The 26,980-nt window shown below is 45.8% G+C and overlaps 1 protein-coding gene across 1 annotated transcript in view; it reads left to right on the top strand.

Moving 5' to 3' along the window:
• Positions 1-24,367, top strand: part of KCTD8 (potassium channel tetramerization domain containing 8) — a 59,277-nt gene extending 34,910 nt beyond the window's left edge. The window contains exon 2 of the mRNA XM_058193546.1: positions 23,652-24,367. Coding sequence (XP_058049529.1) covers positions 23,652-24,112 — 461 coding nt within the window. The 3' untranslated portion in view covers positions 24,113-24,367. The remainder of the gene's footprint in view (positions 1-23,651) is intronic.
• The last annotated feature ends 2,613 nt before the right edge of the window (positions 24,368-26,980 follow it).

Here is a 26,980-nt window from a genome sequence, read left to right as displayed (position 1 = left end):
TTGTTCTGCCTGTTCCTTGCCAATAAATAGCCCTTTAAATAAATCCTGTTGAGGCAGCTGGAATATGACAACAAGATAGTCCAGCTGGCAGAACGGGAGAAACAAACCGACGGGGTTGTAACAGCTGGATGATCAGAAGTGATTGATAGTGCAAATCTTCCGAGCTAAGAGTGGATTTCAAAATGCTTGATAAGGAAATTGGGCCTTCAGCCCAGCAGATGGCTTTAGGTTCTGGAACACGACAGTTGACAGGTCCAGAGGTGGGCTCCTGGAAGTTTGGCAGGGTTCAGGTAATCCTCTAGACAAGAATCGCCGGGGTTCGGTGAACCCCAAATGTCACCCCTGTCCATGATGAGGTCCAGGCAGGTGGACAGAGCCTCCAGCCACCGCCGCTACTGGTTCGCCCGAACCGGGGTGAACCAATAGAAACCCATCACTGGTTGACAGCATCATAAAATGTTTACAGTCCTGAAGCTGAACCCTGGCTGGGTGTCTTCCTTCATCTGCAAATTTCATTGATGACTCTGGAGGACAGCTGAGGGATTTGAGCCGGTGAACTGCATTGCTGTTGTTTGGCTTCACGTTCGTGGTCGTGCTACATCTTCATGGTGGGTGTCAGTCTGCTGCATATGAAAGGCCAGGCACATGCATGGAAGGTGCGCGCGCGGAGCGAACCGGTGGTAACAATATCTGAAACCCACCTCTGATACCAACACATAAATATATGTGTGTGTGTATGTGTATGTGTTTGTGTGCATGTCTCTTCCAAATAATCATTTCCCCCCCCCCCCCATACCAGAATTTTTAACTCTTGGTGACATGTTTTCCTCATTTTTGTGATCTTTTTTTTTGTTTTGTAAAAAGTTTTTTATTTTTAAAAAGATAAAAAATCATTTTTAACAGAATATCAGACAGGTACATCATTAAACATAATTCAAATTTCACCCCCCCTATTGTATTAAAGGTAAAGGTAAAGGTTCCCCTCGCACATACATGCTAGTCGTTCCCGACTCTAGGGGGCGGTGCTCATCTCCGTTTCAAAGCCGAAGAGCCAGCGCTGTCCGAAGACGTCTCCGTGGTCATGTGGCCGGCATGACTCAACGCCAAAGGCGCACGGAACGCTGTTACCTTCCCACCAAAGGTGGTCCCTATTTTTTCTACTTGCATTTTTTACCTGCTTTCAAACTGTTAGGTTGGCAGAAGCTGGGACAAGGAACGGGAGCTCACCCCGTTACCCCATTGTATTACATCTAATATATTTCGTTTCCCCTCTTAAAAAAATATTATTATTTGCACATATCTTTCAAAAAATTTGTTCCATCCTCCCCTTTTTAAAATCTAAATTTAAATCAAGTCTAGTCCCCATATTTAATTTTCTCTTATATATCATTTCAGTTTCAGTTTCATATTTGAGATGATTCTCTTAGTTTCCCCCCAAAAACTCACAAATCTCAGCTTTTCTATAGTATTTTTAGATCAGAGGTCAGCTCTCTAAACCTTTCTTAAAGCTGCCTTGCACCCGCATAGACGTTTTCTTACCTGGGAGTGTCCTGAGATCGCAGAAACACTCCCGTTTTCGTGATCTTTATGGCCTTTAATAAACCAGGCAGTCGCTAAATGAGGACGATGTGTAAACCAGTGGTGAAATTTAATTGTTTTTACTACCGGTTCTGTGGGCATGGCTTGGTGGACATGGTATGGCTTGGTGGGAGTGGCTTGGTGGGCATGGTGTGGCTTGATGGGCGTGGCTTGGTGGACATGGTATGGCTTGGTGGGCGTGGCTTGGTGGGCGTGGCAGGGGAAGGATACGCAAAATCCCCATTCCCACCCCACTCTGTGGCCAGCCAGAGGTGGTATTTGCCGGTTTTCCGAACTACTTAAAATTTCCGCTACCGGTTCGCTGAACTGCTCAAAACCTGTCAGAACCTGCTGGATTTCACACCTGGTATAAACTCTTTTTTTAAAAATAATAATAATTTCATTAATTTATAATATGACATACAAAGAGAATACAAAAGGAAATATTAGGGAAGTTAGGGAAAGAAAAATAGGAAGTGGATAGTGGGAGAAAACAAGGGAAAAAAAAATAAAATAAATAAAGGCATTGACTTCCGAGTCCTTTGGTGCAGTAAAATAAGGCGTTAAAAATCTACCCTCAACTTCTTTCTTTTTCATAATAATAGAAACTCCTAAGATAAAGTCATAAAGATTAGAGGGTTTCTTTGATGTGCTCACAGCTCAACCCTGAGCTACATATATTCTCCGTTATTGCAAAGTTCGTTCTATTTTTCTCAGTTTCCCCCCCCCCCTATAGTTTTGCAACCCGTTTCTTATGAAGCACTACAATTCAAAATGCACAAAGGATCCAGTTCCCACAGGACAAATTTTTCCTAACAGCACAAAATGCTGTGTATTAGAACAAACCCCGAGGAGTGATTAAAAACGGGCAGGGGATGGAACGCTTAACACAATTGTGAGTTCTCTGGCAGTTTTGCTTATGAAATATTTTCTAATTAAGACCAAAAAAAAAAGTCTTCAGCTACCTGCTTAGTTAAAGAAATTGAAGTGATCTTGGGAAACCCAACTGATCTTCCTTCCTTCTTTTGAAAACAAAACTTCACGAAGACCGCACTGAAGGCTGTAGGTGGGAGGAAGGCCAGTGACAAAATGCGCACGACACATCTTCAATGCATGCGTGGCTTGTGGCTTACATACAGATGTGGATGTCAGGTCTTAATACAGGTCATCCTCAACTTATGACCACAACTGCAGGGGGCTGGACTAGAAGACCTCCAAGGTCCCTTCCAACAATAACATTCTATTCTATTCTATTCTATTCTATTCTATTCTATTCTATTCTATTCCATTCCATTCCATTCCACTCCACTCCACTCCACTCCACTCCATTCCATTCCATTCCATGTTTTCCTCTCCTCTCCTCTCCTCTCCTCCATTCCATTGCAGATTTTCTATTCTATTCTATTCTATTCTATTCTATTCTATTCTATTCTATTCTATTCTATTCTATTCTATTCCTCTACTCTACTCCACTCCACTCCACTCCACTCCATTCCATGTTTTCCTCTCCTCTCCTCTCTCCTCCATTCCATTGCAGATTTTCTATTCTATTCTATTCTATTCTATTCTATTCTATTCTATTCTATTCCTCTACTCTACTCCACTCCACTCCACTCCACTCCATTCCATTCCATTCCATTCCATTCCATTCCATTCCATTCCATGTTCTCCTCTCCTCTCCTCTCCTCTCCTCTCCTCTCCTCTCCTCCATTCCATTCCATTCCATTCCAGATTTTCTATTCTATTCTATTCTATTCTATTCTATTCTATTCTATTCTATTCTATTCTATTCCTCTACTCTACTCTACTCTACTCTACTCTACTCTACTCTACTCTACTCTACTCTACTCTACTCTACTCTACTCTAGTTCATTCTATCCAAGGTGGCACAGTGGTTAGAGTGCAGTACTGCAGGCTATTTCAGCTGACTGCTAGCTGCAGTTCAGCAGTTCAAATCTCACCGGCTCCAGGTTGACTCAGCCTTCCCTCCTTCCAAGGTGGGTAAAATGAGGACCCAGATTGTTGGGGGCAATAAGCTGACTCTTTAAACTGCTTAGAGAGGGCTGTAAAAGCACTATGAAGCGGTATGTAAGTGCTATTCCTATCCTATCCCATCCCATCCCATCCCATCCCATCCCATCCCATCCCATCCTGTCACCAACAGCCCTGATGATGCAATCTAATTTGGGTGATGAGGCTTTTAAGATTGGACAACTATTTGTCTGAATTCGTACATGGATCTCCTGCCTGAGTAGGGAGTGGGATTAGATGACATCTAAGGCCTCTTCCATCTCTATTACTCTAATTAAAGTTGACTGCTATGTTTAATTTGCTGACCATGGACAAAATCGGCTGTTACTGCATTTCCCAAATCTGCACCCTCACTGAGATACGAATCAGCCTTTGAAGTGCAGTGGTTAATAACAGGAAAATTAAAAGGGGGTGAAAAATTAAAGATTCCTGCTGTTATCGTAGTTGTTAGACACTTAAGAATGTGGGAGGTTTAATGAATAGCTGTGGGTTTCAGTGAATAATTCTTGCCATTAAGCGGCTGACTAATTTCTTAACTCTATGTTTAATGCACTGTAAACAACAAGAAAGATTTTTTTTCTTTTACTGTACAGGAAGGACTTGATGTTGGTGTTTACATAGAAAGAGTAGGCTACTAGGCTCGAAATCCTCAGTTTGGATAACTTAGACCAGGGTTGAAATCTAGCAGGTTTCGAACTGCTAGGTTGGCAGAAGCTGGGACAAGTCACGGGAGCTCACCCCGTTACGCGGCACTAGGGATTCGAACCGCTGAACTGCCGACCTTTTGATCGACAAGCTCAGCGTCTTAGCCACTGAGCCACCGCATCCCCCATACACAACATATAACATATAAATATTTCCTATTTCTAAACAGCGTTCCTTCTTTTATACCTTTCCCCCCCAAATCACATTTGTTATTTTATTTTCTTTCTTATCCCTTTTTCTTTATTTACATTAAATTATCTAATACTAATAGCTTTACTTTTCTAGATTCTTATATATTTATTATTTACATATTGTACATTCCTAATACATTCTGTACGTTCTAATTTCTCCCTTTTATTTTCCCCCCCTTTATTTCTAAGCTCAAGCCATTCATACCGTTTATTCCAGATTGTATAATTTATTTATTTATTTATTTTATTCAATTTTTATACCGCCCTTCTCCCGAAGGACTCAGGGCGGTGTACAGCCTAGTAAAAAATCACAATATAAATATTAAAAGAAATTAAAACAAACATATTATAAGGTGGCCAAATTTAAAACGAATTAAAATATTAAAATATAAATAGCCCCAATAAAATTTTAGGCCAGTCCCGCTTGAATAAATAAGTGCGTTTTCAGCTCACGGCGAATAATAATTTGTCTCTAGTACTGGTGCTACTTTTCAATCTGTATTTCTTTTCATTCTTGAGTCTGTTTGACTGGGCAGCACAGACGAATTCTGTATGTAGTAACTGCAAGCTGTGAGTTTGTATATTTTAATGTCTTCTCAAGGAACAAATTATTCCATGGCAGGCCATCTGTTTCGTCTCTTGCTGACTTTCACGTTCACAGGAAAACTGGTTTCCTGCCTTGTAATTAAGCATCTATAATCAATGTTGTTTTCAATAGGTTACAAAAAAAAAAAAAATCTATCTTGAACTCATTTCTTCCCTCCAAGAGTAATTCATCCATTTCGCTTTGGAAATGTAAAGTAATATCCATGTCAAGCCGCTGAGTGTTTGTATGTCAGCTGTTTCTACAATCAAGATGCCTTTTTCTGTTGATCCGCTCTGCTAAAAATACTCCGCTATCCTCGGAACAGATGCTGAGTGCACTTTCAGAAACTTTTATGGTTTAGCAGGTCGATGAAACGGAGGAATTTATCGAAGCTGGTGAAAGTGGATGGAAAGGGAAGAAGGAGAGATTCAACCTGGAATTAAGGAGAAATTTTCTGACAGTGAGAGCAATCAACCGATGGAACAGACGTTGTCTTTGGAAGTTGTGGGAGCTTCATCCCTGGAAGCTTTCAAGAAAAGACTGGACTGCCCTCTGTCAGAAATGACGTAGGGTCTCCTGCTTGGGCAGAGGGTTGGACTAGATGACCTACAAGGTCCCTTCCAACTCTGTTAATCTGATAATTAATTTACCATCCCTGGAGGCTTTCCAGAAGAGGTTGGACTGCCATTTGTCAGAAATAGTGCAGGATCTCCTGCTTGGGAAGGGGGGGGTGTCAGACTAAATGACCTACAAGCAGAAGTGAGATTCGCTTACCTTCCCTAAAGGTAAAGGTAAAAGTAATGTCCTCTCGCACATACATGCTAGTCGTTGCCGACTCTAGGGGGTGGTGCTCATCTCCGTTTCAAAGCCGAAGAGCCAGCGCTGTCCGAAGATGTCTCCGTGGTCATGTGGCCGGCATGACTCAACGCCAAAGGCGCACGGAACGCTGTTACCTTCCCACCAAAGGTGGTCCCTATTTTTTCTACTTGCATTTTTTTAAGTGCTTTCGAAACTGCTAGGTTGGCAGAAGCTGGGACAAGTAACGGGAGCTCACCCCGTTACACGGCAGCACTAGGGATTCGAACCGGAGAGCTGCTGACTTTTCGATCGACAAGCTCAACGTCCTAGCCCCTGAGCCACCGCGTCCCCTACCTTCCCTACTGGTTCACAAATGTGAGCTCAATTCGTTCGCAAGTGTCACCTTCTGTTGTGTCTCGTCCGATCTCACCACCACAGCCGGGGTCTGCTTATCTGCTTCCGAACGCTGAAGAATGTCCTAGCATGCCTCCCGGCCCCAGCCCTGGCTCCATGCCCAGACAGGCTGAGGAGGGGGCATCTCCCGGCCCCAGCCCTGGCTCCATGCCCAGACAGGCTGAAGAAGAGCAAGTATCTCCAGCCCCCAGCTCTGGCTCCATGCCCAGGCAAATGGAGCAACTAGACCCCTCCCCCTCCTCCACAGCATGTGAGCCTGAGGAAGGTTTATTACCAACAGCTGCCGATTGGAGTGACCCTCGCTTCAGAAGAATTGATAGGCGGTGGCGTCAGAAGGAAGGGAGGGGCAGGCCTGGATAATGCTGAGTCATGGAGCCACACCCCATGGCCTATATAAAGGATCTGCTTTCTGGCATTCTCTGAGTCAGGCAAAGTCTAAACATATCTTGCTGAAGTCACTTTCTGGTCTCCTGCCTGCCCTGAGGACTTTGCTAGGACTTTGGCAGAGCTGCAGAGGCACACCTGATTCGGATTTCCCTGACCCGGCCGTCAGCGGAGGAGTGGGACACGACACCTTCCACGTATGCTTGGCCTTCTGCGCATGTTCTTTGCTAGCTAAATAGCTAAATAGGACGGCATAGCTCCAGGGCGAGTGGGCGAGTGGGCCGGCCCACCCACGATTGCCGCTACCAGTTTGTCCGAACCGGTCTAAACCTGCAGAATACCACCACGAATCGCTAGTGAAGTTTGGGAAGAAATTACAAATTGAAGAAAAAAAAAAAGATCATCCATCATGTTTTTTTAATGACCCCATAATCTCTTGCTGGGGTGGTGTCTAGGGCAACTGAATGGAGCTGAGTGTTTACTGGCCGGATGCCTTTCCTGTTGCCAGTACGGAGTTTTGTTCGGCAGATATATTCTCATTGTGCCCAGAGAGGGAAATATCTGCCTCTACCTAGGATCGAACTTGAAAGATCACCTGTGCCTAGTATTAAATGGCATTCGCCAAAGAAGTCGAGCTGTTTTAATATGTTTTCTTTATCTCTCCAAAACATATTATTCCGTGGATGTATCTTACTTTTGATAAATCAGTACACCGATGTTTTGCAACGGTTGGCAATTCCTCTTTTTTCTTGATTTATAGCTTTCAAGGAGGAATAGAAGGAGAGAGAGGCTAATTAAACATAACGAACATCCGGTCCACATTTATTGAAATATTGGCATTTCATGACCGATTAGACCATGTTATTCAACTCATTATCCTGTTACCTTGCCTTTCGTAATCACTTTAGCGAGAATTATTTATTTTTTTTGAATGCATTTTCTGTGTGAGAGAGGTGGCTACTGGTAAACCCACACAGGCCTATTCAGAAATGTTAATCCTTCTGCCTTTTAAGGACTCCGCGTAATACTAATTCATCTTCTGTTGTGCAAAGGGTTGTTTCTGAATTTTGTAATGGAATTTAGGTAACATTTCTACATCTACATTGCGGCAGGCCTCATGTCGCTGCACGGTAGGGTAATATACAGTGTTCCTCGACTTACGACCACAATCGAACCCCAAATTGCGAAGCGAGACCTTTGTTAAGTGAGCTTTGCCCCATTTTACAACCTTTTTTGCCACCGTTGTTAAGCCAAATACTGCAGTTGTTAAGTTAGTCACACGGTTATTAAGTGAATCTGGAAGAATTGCTCTCTTCCTGGTTCCATCACTCGCATGCATGCGCACTGGCCAGCTGTTCTCTTCCGGGTTCCTGCGCTCCGGTGTGTATGTGCACATATATACACTCCAATTTTGGCACTCGGTACCGAAAAAGTTAGCTAGCACTGGTATAATGAGCCCAACCCCCACTTCAGCCGGGGGTTGGGCTAGTAGACCTCCAAGGTCCCTTCCAACTCTGATATTCTATGTTCTGTGTTCTATTTTTTGGTTCCTTCTTGGGTGGAGACTCCTAGGAAATACAAGGACTGCTACCGGAGTCATTTTGATGTTTGTTTGTTTGTTTATTTATTTATTTGTTGGGTACGTATTAGATAATATATATAAGTATAAGCATGAATTGAATACATAAAATGAATACCATTAAAGGGAACATTAGGACAGGGACGGTAGGCACGTTGGTGCTCTTATGCACGCCCCTTACAGACGTCTTAGGAATGGGGTGAGGTCAATAGTAGACAGTCTTAGGTTAAAATTTTGGGGGTTTGGGGGTGAAGCCATGGAGTCAGGTAGTGCATTCCAGGTGTTGACCACTCTGTTGGCTGAAGTCGTATTTTCTGCAATCGAGTTCGGGTGCAGTTCACTTTTAGTTTGTATCTATTGTGTGCTCGTGTATTGTTGTGGTTGAAGCTGAAGTAGTCATTGACAGGTAGGACATTGGTGCAGAAGATTTTATGAGCTAAGCTTAGGCCATACCGAAAGTGGCGTAGTTCTAAATTTGCTAAACCCAAAGCTGGTGGAGGATTATGCTACAGGTTTTATTTCCTTCCATCTCTCGCTGCCTTTTTAATATTTTTATTAAACCATTGGAAGACGACTTCGGGGGATAGAGAGAGAGAGAGAGGGGAAAAAAAAGCCACAGCAGACAGAAATGGGCAACAGATCAAGATTTATTCATAAAAGAAGGGGGAGGATTTAAGATGAAGTCAAGAGAACAATGCCCTATAGAGGAATATCCTTTCCGATGGTTTTCATATGCACAATTAAGAGAAAGATTTAAGACGGATAAAAGGATAATGGGGGCTTGAGCAATGTAAGAATGAATTATGTACAAATGATGAACATGCAATTGCGAAAATGTACAAGCTTTCATTAAGGTTGGAGCACGTTAATAAGAAGAGCGCGTTGAGGACGGCGTAATAAAATGGGCTATGAATTTTGGTTTTAATAAGTGGGAGAGGAGAGGGGAAGTGGGATGAAATTCACTTCAGTGTTATCATTTAAAAGAGAAAACCTAACTTTGGCTTGTTGATAGAATCACATTACTTCAATGCTTCGTTATCTGTTGGGGTCCTTGGTGCTCTCTGAGCTGGCTTGTTTTCTTGCAGATGTTTAATTACCCAACTAGATAACGTCATCAGTCCTAATGAGTGCGGTGTGCTGTCAGTTTACATTCTCCATTAATCTTGGAATTAATCTATGCTGATTACTGGTGCTGGTTAAGGTTTTTTTTGTTTTTTTGTTTTTTTGTTTACATTTATACCCCGCCCTTCTCCGAAGACTCAGGGCGGCTTACAGTGTATAAGGCAATAGTCTCATTCTATTTGTATATTTTTACAAAGTCAACTTATTGCCCCCCCAACAATCTGGGTCCTCATTTTACCTACCTTATAAAGGATGGAAGGCTGAGTCAACCTTGGGCCGGGCTCGAACCTGCAATAATTGTAGGCTTCGGTGTTCTTAATAACAGGCTATTACCAGCTTGAGCTATCCGGCCCTGGTTTGTCCCATTTTGGGCTGGTTGATGGTCTCTTTTTTGAGAAACGATTGCAGCCACTCACTTTAAACACAGAAGTTATCCACAGTAAGATAAAGGTTCCCCTCGCACATATATGCTAGTCATTCCTGACTCTAGGGGGCAGTGCTCATCTCCGTTTCAAAGCCGAAGAGCCAGCGCTTGTCCGAAGACGTCTCCGTGGTCATGTGGCCGGCATGACTCAGCGCCAAAGGCGCACGGGGCACTGTTCCCTTCCCACCAAAGGTGGTCCCTATTTTTCTATTTGCAATTTTTTTACGTGCTTTCGAACTGCTAGGTTGGCAGAAGCTGGGACAAGTCACGGGAGCTCACCCCGTTACACGGCACTAGGGATTCGAACCGCTGAACTGCCGAACTTTCCATCGACAAGCTCAGCACCTTAGCCACTGAGCCACCGCGTCCCACCGCATCTATCCACGGTAGAGCCTGCTAAAAAATCATTTCCATGGCAATACAGGTCCTGCTTGACTTACGACCTCAACGGAGCCCAAAATTTCTGTTGCTAAGTGAGACATGGGTTAAGTGATTTTTACCTCGTTTTATGACCTTTCTGACCACAGTTGTTAAGTGATGTTGGTCTGATGTTAGCCTTGGAGTTTAATCTATGCTGATCTGGTTGCTGATTACGGGTGGAGAAATGTTGGAGTCTTTTTTCCTTCTCTTTTGGGCTGGTTGATTGTCTCTTCGGCATAGCCTACAAATGTCATTCATGTCTATGTGTCTGTTGATGGCTGATTTGCCAGAGTGCTAAAACCAGGCCTGAGAACTGGAATCTCTATATATAAAAGCAAAAACCACTCATGTATCATCACAAAATCTCTGTTCCTCTTGGCTTCTAGGTGCTCACTAAGAAAGGATTTTTCGAAATGACCATCAGAGCATTAGTATTTCCTATATTATTATTAACACACTCTGATGTTAAGGAGTTCTACTCCCCCTCCCCACCTCAAAAGAAATCTGTTCCAAATGCAAAACACAAGCAGAGGAGAGGAGTTTCACTTTCAGTTCTACTTTAACAGCAGCAAGCAGCTTTACTACAGAACACTTGAGCTAAGCCACGCCCAGCCTCCTTCCTGCCTCCTTCTTGCTCACACAGCAAATACTGTTTGAGTTTCCAAACACCCCTCAATTCTCTCACACACCGACAGGATGCTAGCCAGATGAATACCGATGGATGCTGCAGGCTGGGACATTCTGCTCCCCCTCCCACTCTGTTCCAACTGCCAGTTGCATTATATTAACACACTCTGATGCTGCGGAGTCGCACATTCTACATTAAGTTTCAGGCTGCAAGTGTCAATTTATCAAGCCCGAGCACATAGTTTCGTAGCGAAGCACGGGCGTCCAGCTAGTCTTAAATGATTTTTAGTAGGCTGTTTCTCTCTTTATTAGAGTTTAAAGAAGCTGCATTGACTTTTGCTGATGATAGCAACCGCTTTTCCTGAAGCTAATAAAATATAATCTTCTTGGACTGGATAAAAATACAAACTTTGATTAAAGTGAAAGCGCAGTCAACTGCCTGCGTGTGACAGGTCTAGTAATTATTTCATACCTCATGAAATAACCCCTTGAAATGGTTAAGCAGGCAATCTTTATTAAAACGTATGAGAGGAGAAAGTAGAGTCATTGTTTATACCGAGACTTTTTAATGGCGTCTCCAGAAAGCTGTAGAGAATATTAAGATGTATTTGTTAGATTAACCCCACAGCTCTGGCATTTCATTGTTTAGACACACTTCTCACCCAAGAAGCTTCTTCAACTCTGACTAGATCAGCAGTTCTCAACCTGTGGGTCGCGACCCCGTTGGGGGTCGAATGACGATTTGCCAGGGGTCGCCTAAGACCATCGGAAATATGGGAAGTATACTTGCGAGTCAAAGAATCGCGCTCCAATGGTTGACTCCACAAAGCCAGCTGCAGGCTCTTCAAATCGCTAGCCGAATTCGGCTTCAGGCGCAATGAATTAAGAAAGAGAGAAATCTTTGCTCTGATGTCTCCCTCTCAAGCCAGCTGCAATCACTCCCAATCGTTAGCCTAATCTGGCGTCAGGCGCGATAAATTTAATAGGGGAGGAGTCTTCGCTTTAATGCCTCCTTCCTCAAGGCAATTGCAAGCAGTTCAGATCGCTAGCCAAGACGGCTTCAGGCGCGATAAATTCAAAAAAACAGTTTGCCATTTTCCCCCCCTTCTGTGGTTGGGGTCGCCACATCGTGGGGAATTGTATTAAAGGGGTCGCAGCACTATAAAGGTTGAGAACCACTGGACTAGATAATGGGGAATGGAAGGATTTATACTTCTTGCAAACACCTGGTCACTTGCCTTTTTTTAGTGGGTCATTAAGGCCACTTGGAGGTTTATCTGTGTCTTCAGGGATCACCTGAGTGGTGCAGATGGTTTCTGTAGTCCTATAATGAGTAATTTATCTTTTCAAATTATCTTTTGGGGTCTGGAGATCCTAAGCGAAATTCTATTCTTGACCTCTCCTCACTTATTCTCAACATAATCAGTTTTTAGAAGGGCGTTTCTCGACCATGGCGACTTGAAGCTGTGTGGACTTCAACATCCAGAATTCCCCAGCCGACAGAATTCTAGGAGTCGGAGTCCAAACATTTTCAGGTTTGCTAAGATTGAAATGTAGGGCTTGGAACATGCTTCATTTCCTTCTCAAAGTTGGAAAATAGAACATTGCACTTCACATGGGCTCGTTTCCTGAATGAGCAACAGGAAAAGAGGTAGTCTTCGACTTACGACCACAATTGTGCCCAAAATTTATGTTGCTAAGTGAGAAATTTGTTGAGTGAGTTTGGCCCCACGTTACAACTTTTCTTGACCCGTTTGTTATTTATTTATTTATTTAAATTTTTATACTGCCCTTCTCCCGAAGGACTCAGGGCGGCGTACAGCCAAGGTTAAAAAAGTTAAATATACAAAATTAAAATATCAATTAAAATACATATTCAATAATGGCCAAATTAAAACCGTCAAATTGACCCAGCCTAAAATACCCCATATAAAATTACTAAAAATTAAAAATTTGAAAAATTTAAAAATCAAGCCAGTCCCGCTTGGATAAATAAATAAGTTTTTAATTCCCGGCGAAAGGTCCAAACCTGTTATGCGAATCACTATGCTTGTTAATTTAGAAAAAAAGTTTCCCCCTTAACTTTGCTTCTCAAAATTTTGCAACATGACCCCGGGATACAACCAGGGGTGAAATCCAGCAGGTTCTGGAGAACCGGTAGCGGAAATTTTGAGTAGTTTGGAGAACCGGCAAATACCATCTCTGGCTGGTCCCAGAGTGGGGAGGGAATGGAGATTTTGCAATATCCTTCCCCCAGAAGTGGGGTGGGAATGGAGATTTTGCAGTGTCCTTCCCCAGGAGTGGGGAGGGAATGGATATTTTGCAGTATCCTTCCCCAGGAGTGGGGAGGGAATGGGGATTTTGCAGCATCCTTCCCCTAGAGTGGGGTGGGAATGGAGATTTTGCAGGTCCCTTCCCCCGGTATGGGGAGGGAATGGAGATTTTTCAGTATCCTTCCCCTGGAGTGGGGTGGGAATGAAGATTTTGCAATATCCTTCCCCCTGGAGTGGGGTTGGAATGGAGATTTTGCAGTATCCTTCCCACTGGAGTGGGGAGGAATGGAGATTTTGCAGTATCCTTCCCCAAGTGGGAGGAATGGAGATTTTGCAGTATCCTTCCCTGGAGTGGGAGGAATGGGATTTTGCAGTATTCTTCCCCCAGAAGTGGGGAGGGAATGGAGATTTTCCAGTATCCTGACCCTGGAGTGGGGTTGAATTGGAGATTTTGCAGTATCCTTCCCCTGGAATGGGGTGGGAATGGAGATTTTGCAGTGTCCTTCCCCCAGGAGTGGGGTGGGAATGGAGATTTTGCAGTATCCTTCCCCTGGAGTGGGGTTGGAATGGAGATTTTGCAGTATCCTTCCCCTGGAGTGGGGAGGGAATGGGGATTTTGCAGTATCCTTCCCCCAGAAGTGGGGAGGGAATGGAGATTTTGCAGTATCCTTCCCCTGGAGTGGGGAGGGAATGGGGATTTTGCAGTATTCTTCCCCCAGAAGTGGGGAGGGAATGGAGATTTTGCAGTATCCTTCCCCTGGAGTGGGGTTGAATTGGAGATTTTGCAGTATCCTTCCCCTGGAGTGGGGAGAGAATGGGGATTTTGCAGTGTCCTCCCCCAGGAGTGGGGTGGGAATGGAGATTTTGCAGTATCCTTTCCCTGGAGTGGGGTTGGAATGGAGATTTTGCAGTATCCTTCCCCTGGAGTGGGGAGGGAATGGGGATTTTGCAGTATCCTTCCCCTGGAGTGGGGTGGGAATGGAGATTTTGCAGTACCCTTCCCCTGCCACGCCCACCAAGCCACGCCCACAGAACCGGTAGCAAAAAAAATTGGATTTCACTACTGGATACAACCATCATATATGCGAGTCGGTTGTCAAGCGTTCAAATGTAGGTAAACCACGTGACCATGGGGATGTTGCAACGGTCATAAGTGTGAAAAAACTGGCCCTAAGTCACCTCTTTCAGGGCCGTTGCAACGTCAAACGGTCACTAAGCGAACCGTTTTAAATCCAGGACTACCTGTAGACTGCTGGTTTGGTATAGTGAAACTGTAATGACAATGTGAGCTAGGGAAGGGAGCAGTCTGGATGGTGCTTCCTCACCAATATTTTTAATTGTTTCTAGGTTTTTTTTTTCTGGATTTCCCATTGAAGCAATATAAATATAATGACCCTGAATGTTTTACAGAAACGAAGACCAGGCGAACGTCTTTAATCTGTCACATTTCAGGACTCTGTTGGGACCCAGACCCAAGTAGGTAGTAATAAACTTAGTCCATGGAAAAACAAACTTTATTCGAACAGCTGGGAATTACTTCATTCCCAGCGTCATTCAACTCAAAGTCAAACAAATGTCTCCCAACACAAATTCCTCAGTTATCTCACAAACCTTACTCCAATTAGGCAAACTGCCAAAGGCCCTTCCTGGCAAGCATCCAGAAGCCACAAAAACAAAGACGTACACAAAGCAGAAGACAAAGCAGAAGACGCAGCTACAACGTTGTTTTCCGGCAAAGCTGAAACACCGATGCTGGTCTGTTTTAAGCCTTATGGGAGGGGCCAATCATCTCTTGGCCCTGCTCCTAAGTTGTCCTCTCTGCTTGAGCTGCTCTTGCCTTCTGGCAGCTCTTCTCATGCGTGCATTAGGAACAGGCTCCTTCTGTTCCTCTGCCTCACTACGATCAGTCTCTGGAGTCCGCACCTCACTCCCCAATGGCCCTGGCCCCACCTCAGCCTCATCGCTGTCCGACTCAGTTGCCAGCTCCGTAGGCTGCTGACGGACCACAACAGACTCCTTCAATTGTTTTATGGTGCTTATCGTGCTAAAACTCGGAGGTTTTGAAAGAAGGCATATTTTCCTGAATGAAATGCCGTTAAGTCCAAATGGCTGCTTTATAATTACACAATTGAGCCGTATGGTGGGGAGTGTGCCCTGCCGGTCTCTCGGTAGCGATCTGGGAAGCTAATTTTATTTTTTGCTGTGGGCTAGGCTTTCATGGTGCTTATCCAAGTGGGAGGAAAGGAAAAAAAATAAAATAAGGCGAAGTGAATTAGAACTGCCTTCTACCAAAAAAATAAAAAATTGCAGTCAAAGCAGTTACTGCTTCTTATCTTTTGGCCGCATTGGCCTTGGGTGATTCCAGTCCTAGCAATCGCAGTGCAATCTGTTTTGATTAACAGAAGAATTCTGCAGAATAGCTATATAGGGCTTTGGAGCAGGGGTGGGTTCTACTTACCCTTACTACTGGTTTGCAGCATGCTCGCTTGCTTGTCGTGTCCCACTCCTCCGCTGATGGCGGGTCAGGAAATCCGAATCAGGTCTGCCTCTGCAGCTCTGCCCAAAGTCCTAGCAAAGTCCTCAAACCAGGCAGGAGACCAGTAAGTGACTTCAGCAAGATAAGTTCGACTTTGCCTGACTCAGAGACTGCCAGAAAGCAGATCCTTTATATAGGCCATGGGGTGTGGCTCCATGACTCAGCACTCATTAAGGCCTGCCCCTCCCTTCCTTCTGTTGCCTCCGCCTATCCAGTCTTCTGATGCGAGGGTCACTCCAATCAGCAGCTGTTGGAAATAAACTTTCCTCAGGCTCACATGCTGTGGAGGAGGGGAAGGGGTCTAGCTGCTCCGTTTGCCTGGGCATGGAGCCAGGGCTGGGGCCGAGGGATGCTCCCTCCTCTGCAGCCTGCTTGGGCATGGAGCCAGGGCTGGGACCGGGAAGTGCCCCCTCCTCTTCAGCTTGTCTAGGCATGGAGCCAGGACTGGGGCCGGGAGGCATACATTCCTCCGTGTTCGGGAGCAGATAAGAAGGCCCCGGCTGCTGTGAGAGCAGGCAAGACACAACAGCGTGCTAGCTTGGCTCTCGCGCTTGAAGCCACGCCCACAGAACCGGTATCAAAAAAAATTGGATTTCACTACTGGATACAACCATCATATATGCGAGTCGGTTGTCAAGCGTTGGAATGTAGGTAAACCACGTGACCATGGGGATGTTGCAACGGTCATAAGTGTGAAAGAACTGGCCCTAAGTCACCTCTTTCAGGGCTGTTGGAACGTCAAACGGTCACTAAGTGAACCTTTGTAAATCCAGGACTACCTGTACACTGCTGGTTTGGTATAGTGAAACTGTAATGACAATGTGAGCTAGTGAAGGGAGCAGTCTGGATGGTGCTTCCTCACCAATATTTTTAATTGTTTCTAGGGTTTTTTCCCCCCCTGGATTTCCCACTGAAGCAATATAAATATAATGACCCTGAATGTTTTACAGAAACGAAGACCAGGCGAACGTCTTTAATCTGTCACATTTCAGGACTCTGTTGGGACCCAGACCCAAGTAGGTAGTAATAAACTTAGTCCATGGAAAAACAAACTTTATTCGAAAAGCTGGGAATTACTTCATTCCCAGCGTCATTCAACTCAAAGTAAAACAAATGTCTCCCAACACAAATTCCTCAGTTATCTCACAAACCTTACTCCAATTAGGCAAACTGCCAAAGGCCCTTCCTGGCAAACATCTAGAAGCCACAAAAACAAAGACGTACACAAAGCAGAAGACAAAGCAGAAGACGCAGCTACAGCATTGTTTTCTGGCAAAGCTGAAACACCGATACTGGTCTGTTTTAAGCTTTATGGGAGGGGCCAATCATCTCTTGGCCCTGCTCCCAAGTTGTCCTCTTTGCTTGAGCTGCTCTTACCTTCTGGCAGCTCTTCTCATGCGTGCATTAGGAACAGGCTCCTCCTGTTCCTCTGCCTCACTACTATCAGTCTCTGGAGGCTCTGGAGTCCGCACCTCACTCCTCAATGGCCCTGGCCCCACCTCAGCCTCATCGCTGTCCGACTCCGTTGCCAGCTCCGTAGGCTGCTGACGGACCACAACAGACTCCTTCAATTGTTTTATGGTGCTTATCGTGCTAAAACTCGGAGGTTTTGAAAGAAGGCATATTTTCCTGAATGAAATGCCGTTAAGTCCAAATGGCTGCTTTATAATTACGCAATTGAGCCGTATGGTGGGGAGTGTGCCCTGCCGGTCTCTCGGTAGCGATCTGGGAAGCTAATTTTATTTTTTGCTGTGGGCTAGGCTTTCATGGTGCTTATCCAAGTGGGAGGAAAGGAAAAAAAAAAAAAAGGCGAAGTGAATTAGAACTGCCTTCTACCAAAAAAATAAAAAATTGCAGTCAAAGCAGTTACTGCTTCTTATCTTTTGGCCGCATTGGCCTTGGGTGATTCCAGTCCTAGTAATCGCAGTGCAATCTGTTTTGATTAACAGAAGAATTCTGCAGAATAGCAGAATAGCACTGAGTTGGAAGGGGCCTTGGAGCAGGGGTGGGTTCTACTTACCCTTACTACTGGTTTGCAGAATGCTCGCGCTTGCGTTGTCGTGTCCCACTCCTCCGCTGATGGCCGGGTCAGGGAAATCCGAATCAGGTCTGCCTCTGCAGCTCTGCCCAAAGTCCTAGCAAAGTCCTCAGACCAGGCAGGAGACCAGTAAGTGACTTCAGCAAGATAAGTTCGACTTTGCCTGACTCAGAGACTGCCAGAAAGCAGATCCTTTATATAGGCCATGGGGTGTGGCTCCATGACTCAGCACTCATTAAGGCCTGCCCCTCCCTTCCTTCTGTTGCCTCCGCCTATCCAGTCTTCTGATGCGAGGGTCACTCCAATCAGCAGCTGTTGGAAATAAACTTTCCTCAGGCTCACATGCTGTGGAGGAGGGGGAGGGGTCTAGTTGCTCCGTTTGCCTGGGCATGGAGCCAGGGCTGGGGCCGGGGGATGCTCCCTCCTCTGCAGCCTGCTTGGGCATGGAGCCAGGGCTGGGACCGGGAGGTGCCCCCTCCTCTTCAGCTTGTCTGGGCATGGAGCCAGGACTGGGGCCGGGAGGCATACATTCCTCCGTGTTCGGGAGCAGATAAGAAGGCCCCGGCTGCTGTGAGAGCAGACAAGACACAACACGCGTGCTAGCTTGGCTCTCGCGCTTGCTTCTGTGCATTCGCAGAAGCTTCTTGATGACATTGGGGTCAGTGGGCAGAGCCTCCCCCCCCCGGTTTTACTACTGGTTCGCAAGAACCAGTCCAAAGCAGGGGCAACCCACCACTGCCTTGGGGGCCTTCTAGTCCACCCCACTTCCTCAGGTAGGAATCCCTATACCAGGGGGTCTGCAACCTTAAACACTCAAAGAGCCATTTGGACCCGTTTCCCACAGAAAAGAAAACACCGGGAGCCACAAAACCTTTCCCCATGCCTGACTATTTCTTGAGCGGCCACAAAACTAGCATAAGTAGTTGAATTAAGCATTCTGTTTTCTTCTGAAACTTTTCTTTTCTTGGATTTATCCATGGTTGGCCTACCGGGAGTGGAAAAGCTCAATAAGTCGTGTGCCGGCGGGTGTCGCACATTAGCGGTTGTGATGCATATTTTGAGTGACAGGGAGCCGCAGCAGAAGGGTGAAAGAGCCACATGCAGCTCCAGAGCTGCAGGTTGTTGACCCCTGCCCTATAATACCACTGCAGACAAATGGTTGTCCAAACTCTTCTTAAAAACCTCCAGTGTTGGAGCACCTGCAATTTCTTGAAGCAAGCTGTTATACTGATGAATTTATCTCACTGTCAGGAAATTCCTCCTTAGTTCTAGATTGCTTCTCTCCTTGATGAGTTTCCATCTGTTGCTTCTTGTCCTGCCTTCAGGTGCTTTGGAGAATAGTTTGACTCCCTCTTCTTTGTGGCAACCCCTGAGATATTGGAAGACTGCTATCGTGTCTCTTCTAGACCTTCTTTTCATTAAACTAGACATACCCAGTTCCAGCAACCGTTCTTCGTATATTTTAGCCTCCAGTCCCCTAATCATCTTCGTTGCTCTTCTCTGCACTCTTTCTAGAGTCTCAACATCTTTTTTACATCGTGGCGACCAAAACTGAATGCAATATTCCAAGTGTGGCCTTACCAAGGCATTATAAAGTGGTATTAACACTTCACGTGATCTTGATTCTATCCCTCTGTTTATGCAGCCCAGAATTGTGTTGGCTTTTGATTTCCCTAGATTCAATCATATTATGGCATTACCAGTAGTTACTGGGGACTGGAGAATTTATTTATTTATTTTATTAAATTTCTATACCGCCCTTCTCCCGAAGGACTCAGGGCGGTGTACAGCCAGAATAAAAACACAGAATATATACAATTAAAAGAATTTAAAATGAACTATTACTATACGGCCAATAATTAAAACATTTAAAAATTTAAAATATTATTAAAACCCCAATTTAAAATCAACTATTTATGCCAGTCCTGCTTGAATGAATAACTATGTTTTAAGCTCACGACGAAAGGTCCGAAGATCAGGCAGTTGACGTAAGCCAGGGGGGAGTTCGTTCCAGAGTGTTGGTGCTCCCACAGAGAAGGCCCTACTCCTGGGGGCCGCCAGCCGACATTGTTTGGCGGGCGGCACCCTGAAGGCCCTCTCTGTGAGCGTCTGGTCGATGGGAGGCATAAGGTAACAGCAGGCGGTCTCGTAAGTACCGGGTCCTAAGCCATGGGCGCTTTAAAGGTGGTAACCAGGATCTTGAAGCGCACCCGAAGACTACAGGAAGCCAGTGCAGACTACGGGCAGTGGTGTTACATGGGAGCCACGGCGGCTCCCATTACCACTCGCGCAGCTGCATTCTGGACTAACTGCAGCCTCGGGTGCACCTCAAGGCAGCCCATGTAGAGAGCATTGCAATAATCCAGCGAGGCGTAACCAGGCGTGGTGACTGTGCATAAGGCATCCCGGTCAAGGAAGGGATGCAACTGGTGAACCAAGCGAACTTGGTAAAAGGCCCTCCTGGTGACGGCCGCCAGATGTTCATCAAAGGACAGCCGACCATCCAGGAGGACACCCAAGTTGCGAACCACCTCCTTTGGGGCCACTAACTGGCCCCCAACAGTCAGCTGCGGATGCAACTGACTGTACCGGGGTGCCAGCATCCACAGCCACTCCGTCTTGGAGGGATTGAGCTTGAGTCTGTTTCTCCCCATCCAGACCCGTAGAATAATCGTAGGAGCAGACATACCAGTTAAGAAGGGGGGTTATATCAACTGGAACATACAAAGAGGTTTTGAAAATAAAATATGGTTGTAGTTACGAATGATCCTTGACTGTGTTGTGACCTAGGCTCACTTAGGCATAAAAGACACACTTAGTCTTAAACAAACCTATTTTATTATAACAGCTGGGAATTACTTCATTCCCAGCTTGGTCCAAATTAATTCCAAACCAAAGCCCTTCATAAAAAAGTCCTTCAGCCTTATCACAAACCTTTATCTTCTTTGGCACCCTGCCAAAGGCCTTTCTTGGCAAAACCCCACAAAGTTCAGAAATAAGAGACACGAATAGAAACAGATGTAGCAACGTTGCTTTCCTACAAAGAGCCCAAGAGCCTTTGCTGCTCTTTTAAGCCTTATGGGAGGGGCCAATCATCTCCTTGCCTTACTCCCAAGTCATCCTTTTTGCTTTAGCTGCTCTTACCTTCTGGCAGCTCTTTGCATGCATGCACTAGGAACAGGCTTCTCTTGTTCTTCTGCCTCTCTGCTGTCTGGCTCTGGAGGCTTTGGAGTCAGCATATCGCTCCCAGATGGCCCTGGCCCCATCTCTCCTCCAACGCAGAGCTCTCGTCCGGGCCTTCCCCTGACTCCAGGACTGACTCATTGTCCTTCCCAGCCTCCTCACAGCTCCTGGTGGACCAAAACAGACTGAATCCCTAGGCAAGCCTGGAAAATAAAAGATTATTCTAATGAGAAAGGCATCAAACATCCAAATCTGAGACTGCATCGTGGCCTCTGCCTGCTTTGGAAGACTCTGCCAGGGTCGTACGACACTCCGACGGAGTGCTCCAAACTCAGCCAGATGGAGAACGATTTCTTGGACAAATTCCCAGACCTACAGCTGATGCATCAGCTCAGTTCTTCAACTTCCAAGTCAAGATTGGCCGTGTTCTTCTAAAGATTATCCGAATGACCTCTGCCATCTGCTCTTGTCCCAGTCAATCTAGCAAAATCAACAAGTATATTGCATTGGAGGTTCCAGCGCTTGAAACAATATTCAGTAAAGCAGAGAAAAAGGATAAATAGGAAATGCTGGTAGTCTTCGACGTACGGCCACAATGGAGCCCAGAGTTTCTGTTTCTAAGTGAGAAATTTGTTAAGTGAGTTTTGCCCAGGGATGGTATTGACTTATCTTAACTACCGGTTTGCAACTGTGAGCAACCACCTCCACGTGTGCCCCCTCCATGCATGCGGAGAGCATTGAAAAAAAGGACGTGATGATGTCTGGGCGGGTGGGCGGAGCCTCCCATAGCCCCAGCTACCGGTTCGCCCGAACCGGGTAGAACTGGCAGAATCCCACCACTGGTTTTACCCCATATTCCGACTTGTCTTGCCCCGTTTCTTAAGTGAATTGCTGCAGCTGTTAAATTAGTCACACCGTTGTGAAATGAACTGGGTTTCCCCAATGACTTTACTCGTCACAAAATATGGTCATATGACCCCGGGACGAAACTCCCTTCACAAAACTTTCACTTAGTAACAGAAGTTTTGGGCTCCCGAGCTCTGTTTTCGGCTGTGATGATCTCCTGCAACCCTCTGCCAGTGAAAACGGAGCTCAAGAAGCCCGCGTACAGCCATCGCTAGCTCCATTTTTGGCCTCAACGGCTTCCTGCAGCCCTCTGCCAGTGAAAACGGAGTTTGGCTGGGCTGCGCACGCCCCCTGGGTCCTGTTTTTGGCTGTGACGGCCTCCTGCGGTCCTCCCCAAGCTTCCTTTTTACTGGTAGAGGGACCGCGAGCCGTCCCTTCGCTGTTTCCAGGGCGGCCTCGTGGGCCAGATCTAAGCACCCTGTGGGCCTCATCCAGCCCGCAGGCCTTGAGTTTGACCCAGGGGTGAAATGTAAAATTTGTTACTACCGGTTCTGTGGGCGTGGCTTGGTGGTGGTGGGGTAATGTGACTGGGTGGGCGTGGCCAACTTTTTTTTTTTTAATTTTTAAAAGCATTTTTTTCTACAACCTCTTCAGCATGATCAGGCAACTCAGCTGGGATCGCCAGAGGGAAAAAAAAGCTTTTAAAGGGTTCTGACAATCCCAGCTGAGTTGCTTGATCGCCAGAACCCTTTAAAAGCATTTTTTCTACAGCCTCTTCGGCCGAAGAGGTTGTAGAAAAAATGCTTTTAAAGGATTCTGATAATCCCAGCTGAGTGCGATCATCAGAGACTTTTTTTTTACTTTTAAAAGCATTTTTTCGGCAGAAGAAAAAATGCTTTTAAAAGTTAAAAAAAAAAACCTCTGATGATTGCGTGGCTCAGCTGGGGTGGGGGGACAAGAGGGATTTTTGCTATCGGTTCTCTGAACCACCCGCCGCCATTGCTAGCGGATTGGGAGATCCGGTCCGAACCGGGAGCATTTCACCCCTGGGTTGACCGCCCCCCCGAAACAGTAAAAGCACACAAAGCAAACCTCAACATTACAAAATATTGTAAACTGTGTGAACATCCTGGCACTCATTAAGCTAATTTGTCAGCTGTCCTAGAACTGCATGCTGTGTGTGTGTGTGTGTTGGTTCTGCCCATCAATAAACATCCTTTCCAATCAGCCTCCATTTTATTTCCAGGGTCTTTCTCCCAGCTTGTTGTGTTTGCGCCCCCTGAGCTGGGCCTCCTGCCAGAAAGTGACTTGGAAAGTGAGGGGGAAGGGCCATCAGGACTTACCTCAGGAGCACCGGCTTCCCTGGCTCAGCTCCAGGAGCCAGAGGCAGGCCAGGTGGAGGAGATAACAAGGCCTCCGTCCCCTGACTCTTCCCCCCCCCCAGGCCACACCTCCCGACCCGGCTGATGGCAATCAGGCCTGGCTGGACCCTAGGTTTCGTAGGCAGGAGAGGTGGGAACAACAGAAGCAGGGGTGGGGCAGGCCTAGGAAGTGCTGAGTCATGGAGCCACACCCCACAGGATATAAAAGCAGCGAGAGCTGCTATGCCTCTTCGTAGCAGGCAAATCTACTGCTTAATTAAGAGCTGAAGTACTGTTTGTTCCTGGGTGACTCATCGGCATCAAGGGAGATAACAGAGTCACTTGGCAGATGCTCACTCGTTTGCTGCCAGAGCTGATAGTGCCGGCTAATTAAGCCATTGCTCGGACAGAGGCGAGGGGGGACAGAACAGAACCAGATGGATTTTCCTTCCAACCACCTGATCTTTCGTGTTTTAAAACTAACTCCCAGAACGTTGAACATGTTTGCAGATTGGCTTGTTGTCTCCTAATAATCTGATCCCTTTTCTTTATTAGGGCCGCCCCAGAGAACGGTGTCTCCCAAGCAAGAACGCGAAGATCGGAAACACGAAAAGGTGGCGGACAAAGGAAGCGAGAGTGGAACGTCCTGCAACGAATTGTCCACCTCCAGTTGCGAGAGCCATTCCGAAGCCAGCACGCCTCAAGAAAATGCTGCTAGCGCTCAGCAGCCTACGAGCCACGAGACTAATACTCTGACGTTGGATCGCCCATCGAAGAAAGCTCCTGTTCAGAAAATGCCCCCGCCGGACAAACGTCGAAACAGTGAACTTTTCCAGACTCTGATGAGTAAGTCCAGAGAAATAAACCTCTCCAAGAAAAAGATCTCCGAGAAGCTCAGTGTGGAGGAAGAGATGAAAAAATGCATTCAGGATTTTAAAAATATTCATATCCCCGACGATTTTCCAGAGAGAAAACGTCCATGGCAGTCTGAACTGTTGCAAAAATATGGGCTATAGTTTTTCAGATATTGAATCTCATGTCCCTTGGTGATTTAAGTGTCTGTTCCATTGCCGGTTACTTGTTGGGTCTACTCCTTGGAGTTCTGCGGCTTTTTTTCTTCTTTCTGTGAACTATCGGTTGGATAGGACATGGGTTGACTGGGTTTTTTTTCCTCCTTTCTTTTCTTTTTAAAAGATACAATTAATGAAAATAAAACCTAGATCCTTTTATAATAGTTAACAAGTGCATGGTCAAGACATTTGGGGTTTAAGCCTTCTCATCCATGGAATTAAAATACCATCTGGTCCAAATTTTTTTTTTACTACCGGTTCCGTGGGTGTGACTTGGTGGGCGTGGCATGGCTTGGTGGGCGTTTGGCCTTCTCATCCATGGAATTAATATACCATCTGGTCCAGTGGTGGGTTTCAAAATTTTTTTTTACTACCGATTCTGTGGGTGTGGCTTGGTGGGCGTGGCTTGGGGGGCGTGGCAGGAGAAAGATATTGTAAAATCTCCATTCCCTCCCCAATCCAGGGGAAGGATACTGTAAAATCTCCATTCCCTCCCCACTCCAAGGGAAGGATACTGTAAAATCTCCATTCCCTCCCCACTCCAGGGGAAGGATACTGTAAAATCTCCATTCCCTCCCCACTCCAAGGGAAGGATACTGTAAAATCTCCATTCCCTCCCCACTCCAAGGGAAGGATACTGTAAAATCTCCATTCCCTCCCCAATCCAGGGGAAAGATACTGTAAAATCCCCATTTCCTCCTGATCAGCTGGGAGTCGGGAGGCAGAGAATAGATGGGGGCGGGGCCAATCAGAATTTTTACTACCGGTTCTCCAAACTACTCAAAATTTTCACTACTGGTTCTCCAGAACTGGTCAGAACCTACTGAAACCCACCTTTGATATGGTCGTTCACCATTTTATATACATAATAGCAGTGATATAAACTTCCACAGCACAAAAGGATGGGACTAAGGCAAGAGTGGTGGAACAATATTCCTTTTATGACTTGTGGATTTCAACTCCCAGAATTCGCGAGCCAGCATGGGGAACTATGGTCCTTTTATGACTTGTGAACTACAACTCCCAGAATTCCTGAGCCAGCTGGCTCTGGAATTGTGGGAGTTGAAGTCCACAAGTCATAAAGGCTCCATTGTTCTCCCACCTCTGCCTTAGAACCTGAGTCTTAGTACGTATTAAAATGGCGGCCTCAGGAATTCTGGGAATTGAAGTCATAAAGGGCCCATTGTTCCCCACCTCTGCCTTAGAACCTGCGTCTTACATATTAAAATGGCGGCCTCAGGATTCTGGGAGTTGAAGTCCACAAGTCATAAAGGGGCCATAGTTCCCCACCTCTGCCTTAGTACCTTTCATATTAAAATGGCGGCCTCGGGAATTCTGGGAGTTGAAGTCCACAAGTCATAGATGGACCATAGTCTAAAGATACAAGATCGAATATGGTGCAAAGACATTTTTAAAAGTTAGCACAATGAAGGAAGCTTCCATTTTGTCTGAGCACAATAGGGACAAGTAGCTCACACGAAGGAACAAAAGGTTGCGTGCTGCTGGGATAAATATTTCGTTCGTTGCCAAGATTATAACTGTAAAATGCCTTTGGAATTGAACCTTATGAGGATTTGTGTGTGGCTGTGTGTTTTTGGGTTGTTGTTTTTTTTTGTAAGGATGATGTAAATATGCCTTATATTGTTAAATGATCACACCAACCTTCACCTAATTAATGTTTGCCAGGGTTATTTCTGTGAAATGCAAAAAAAAATATCAGCGGATCATGAAACTGGTTTGATGATCTCAAAATCTTCTGTTTTCATGTTAATCAGCGATGTTGGAAAAATAAAAATAAACGTGCTCTTAATGCATTGGTTTAAAGAGGCCTACTGTTAAACCTTCCTGATTGATTGATTGATTGCTGTTTGAACCTTCAAGTACATTTTAAGATTTTACTCGGGGTCCTCATGATTCATCTATTTTGCTACCATACTGTAAATCAGCGGTCACCAACTGGTGGTTCGTGAGAAAATTTTGGTGGTCTGCAGAAAAATTATTTGCATTTTTTATATTGCACTAAATCAGGGGTCCTCAAACTGCAGCCCCTGGGACGGATACGTGCAATGAACGTTTGTGTTGCTGCATAGAGTCTCCCCCTTTGGGGTCTTTTTGTGCGGGTTGGGGGGGACAGAAATTCCAGCCTCCTGATGTGGGGCTTTGGGCGAAGGCTGGAAGTGCCACTGGTGGCGAAGAGCCAGAGGGCCTTGTTCCAGTGGGACTGCATCATGGCCTGGAACTGGCTGACCATCTCAGCCTGCTGAGTCTCCAGGCGCCGGTACCTGGGCTTGCATTCCCGCAGGTCTTCCCTCTGCTTGGAAAGCCTATACTCCTAGTCCTCAGTGAGGTGCTCCTGCTTCTCGGCCAGATCCAATTTGATCTGAGCTGTTTTGTCAACTCTTTCTCGTGGTGGCTGCTTAGCTCCAACAACGGCTTCCTGTTGGGGCCCTGTTGGATGGACAGGCAAGGAGTGGATGGGAGGGGAGGGGTGTGTAGAGGCTGGCGAGACACCCCTCCACATGAATGACATTGAGTTGACCACGCCCACCCAGTTACATGGCCACCTAGCCACACCCACCCAACTGGTCATTAGGCAAATCATATTAATGGTCCGCGGGATTTAAAATTATGAATTTAGTGGTCCCTGAGGTCCAAAAGGCTGGTGACCCCTGCTGCAAATAACATGATACAGATGACATGAATAATGCTTGGGTCATGAGTTTGAGCTTCAATTAAAATGTTCAAAGTAAATTCAACAAGTTAGGAAAAAAGAATCCGTCGACATTCAGGATACTTGTGTTAAAATCTCACATG

This window comes from Ahaetulla prasina, chromosome 8 (genome assembly GCF_028640845.1).
Source record: "Ahaetulla prasina isolate Xishuangbanna chromosome 8, ASM2864084v1, whole genome shotgun sequence".
Taxonomy (NCBI): domain Eukaryota; kingdom Metazoa; phylum Chordata; class Lepidosauria; order Squamata; family Colubridae; genus Ahaetulla; species Ahaetulla prasina.
This window is presented reverse-complemented; position numbering and strand designations above follow the sequence as displayed.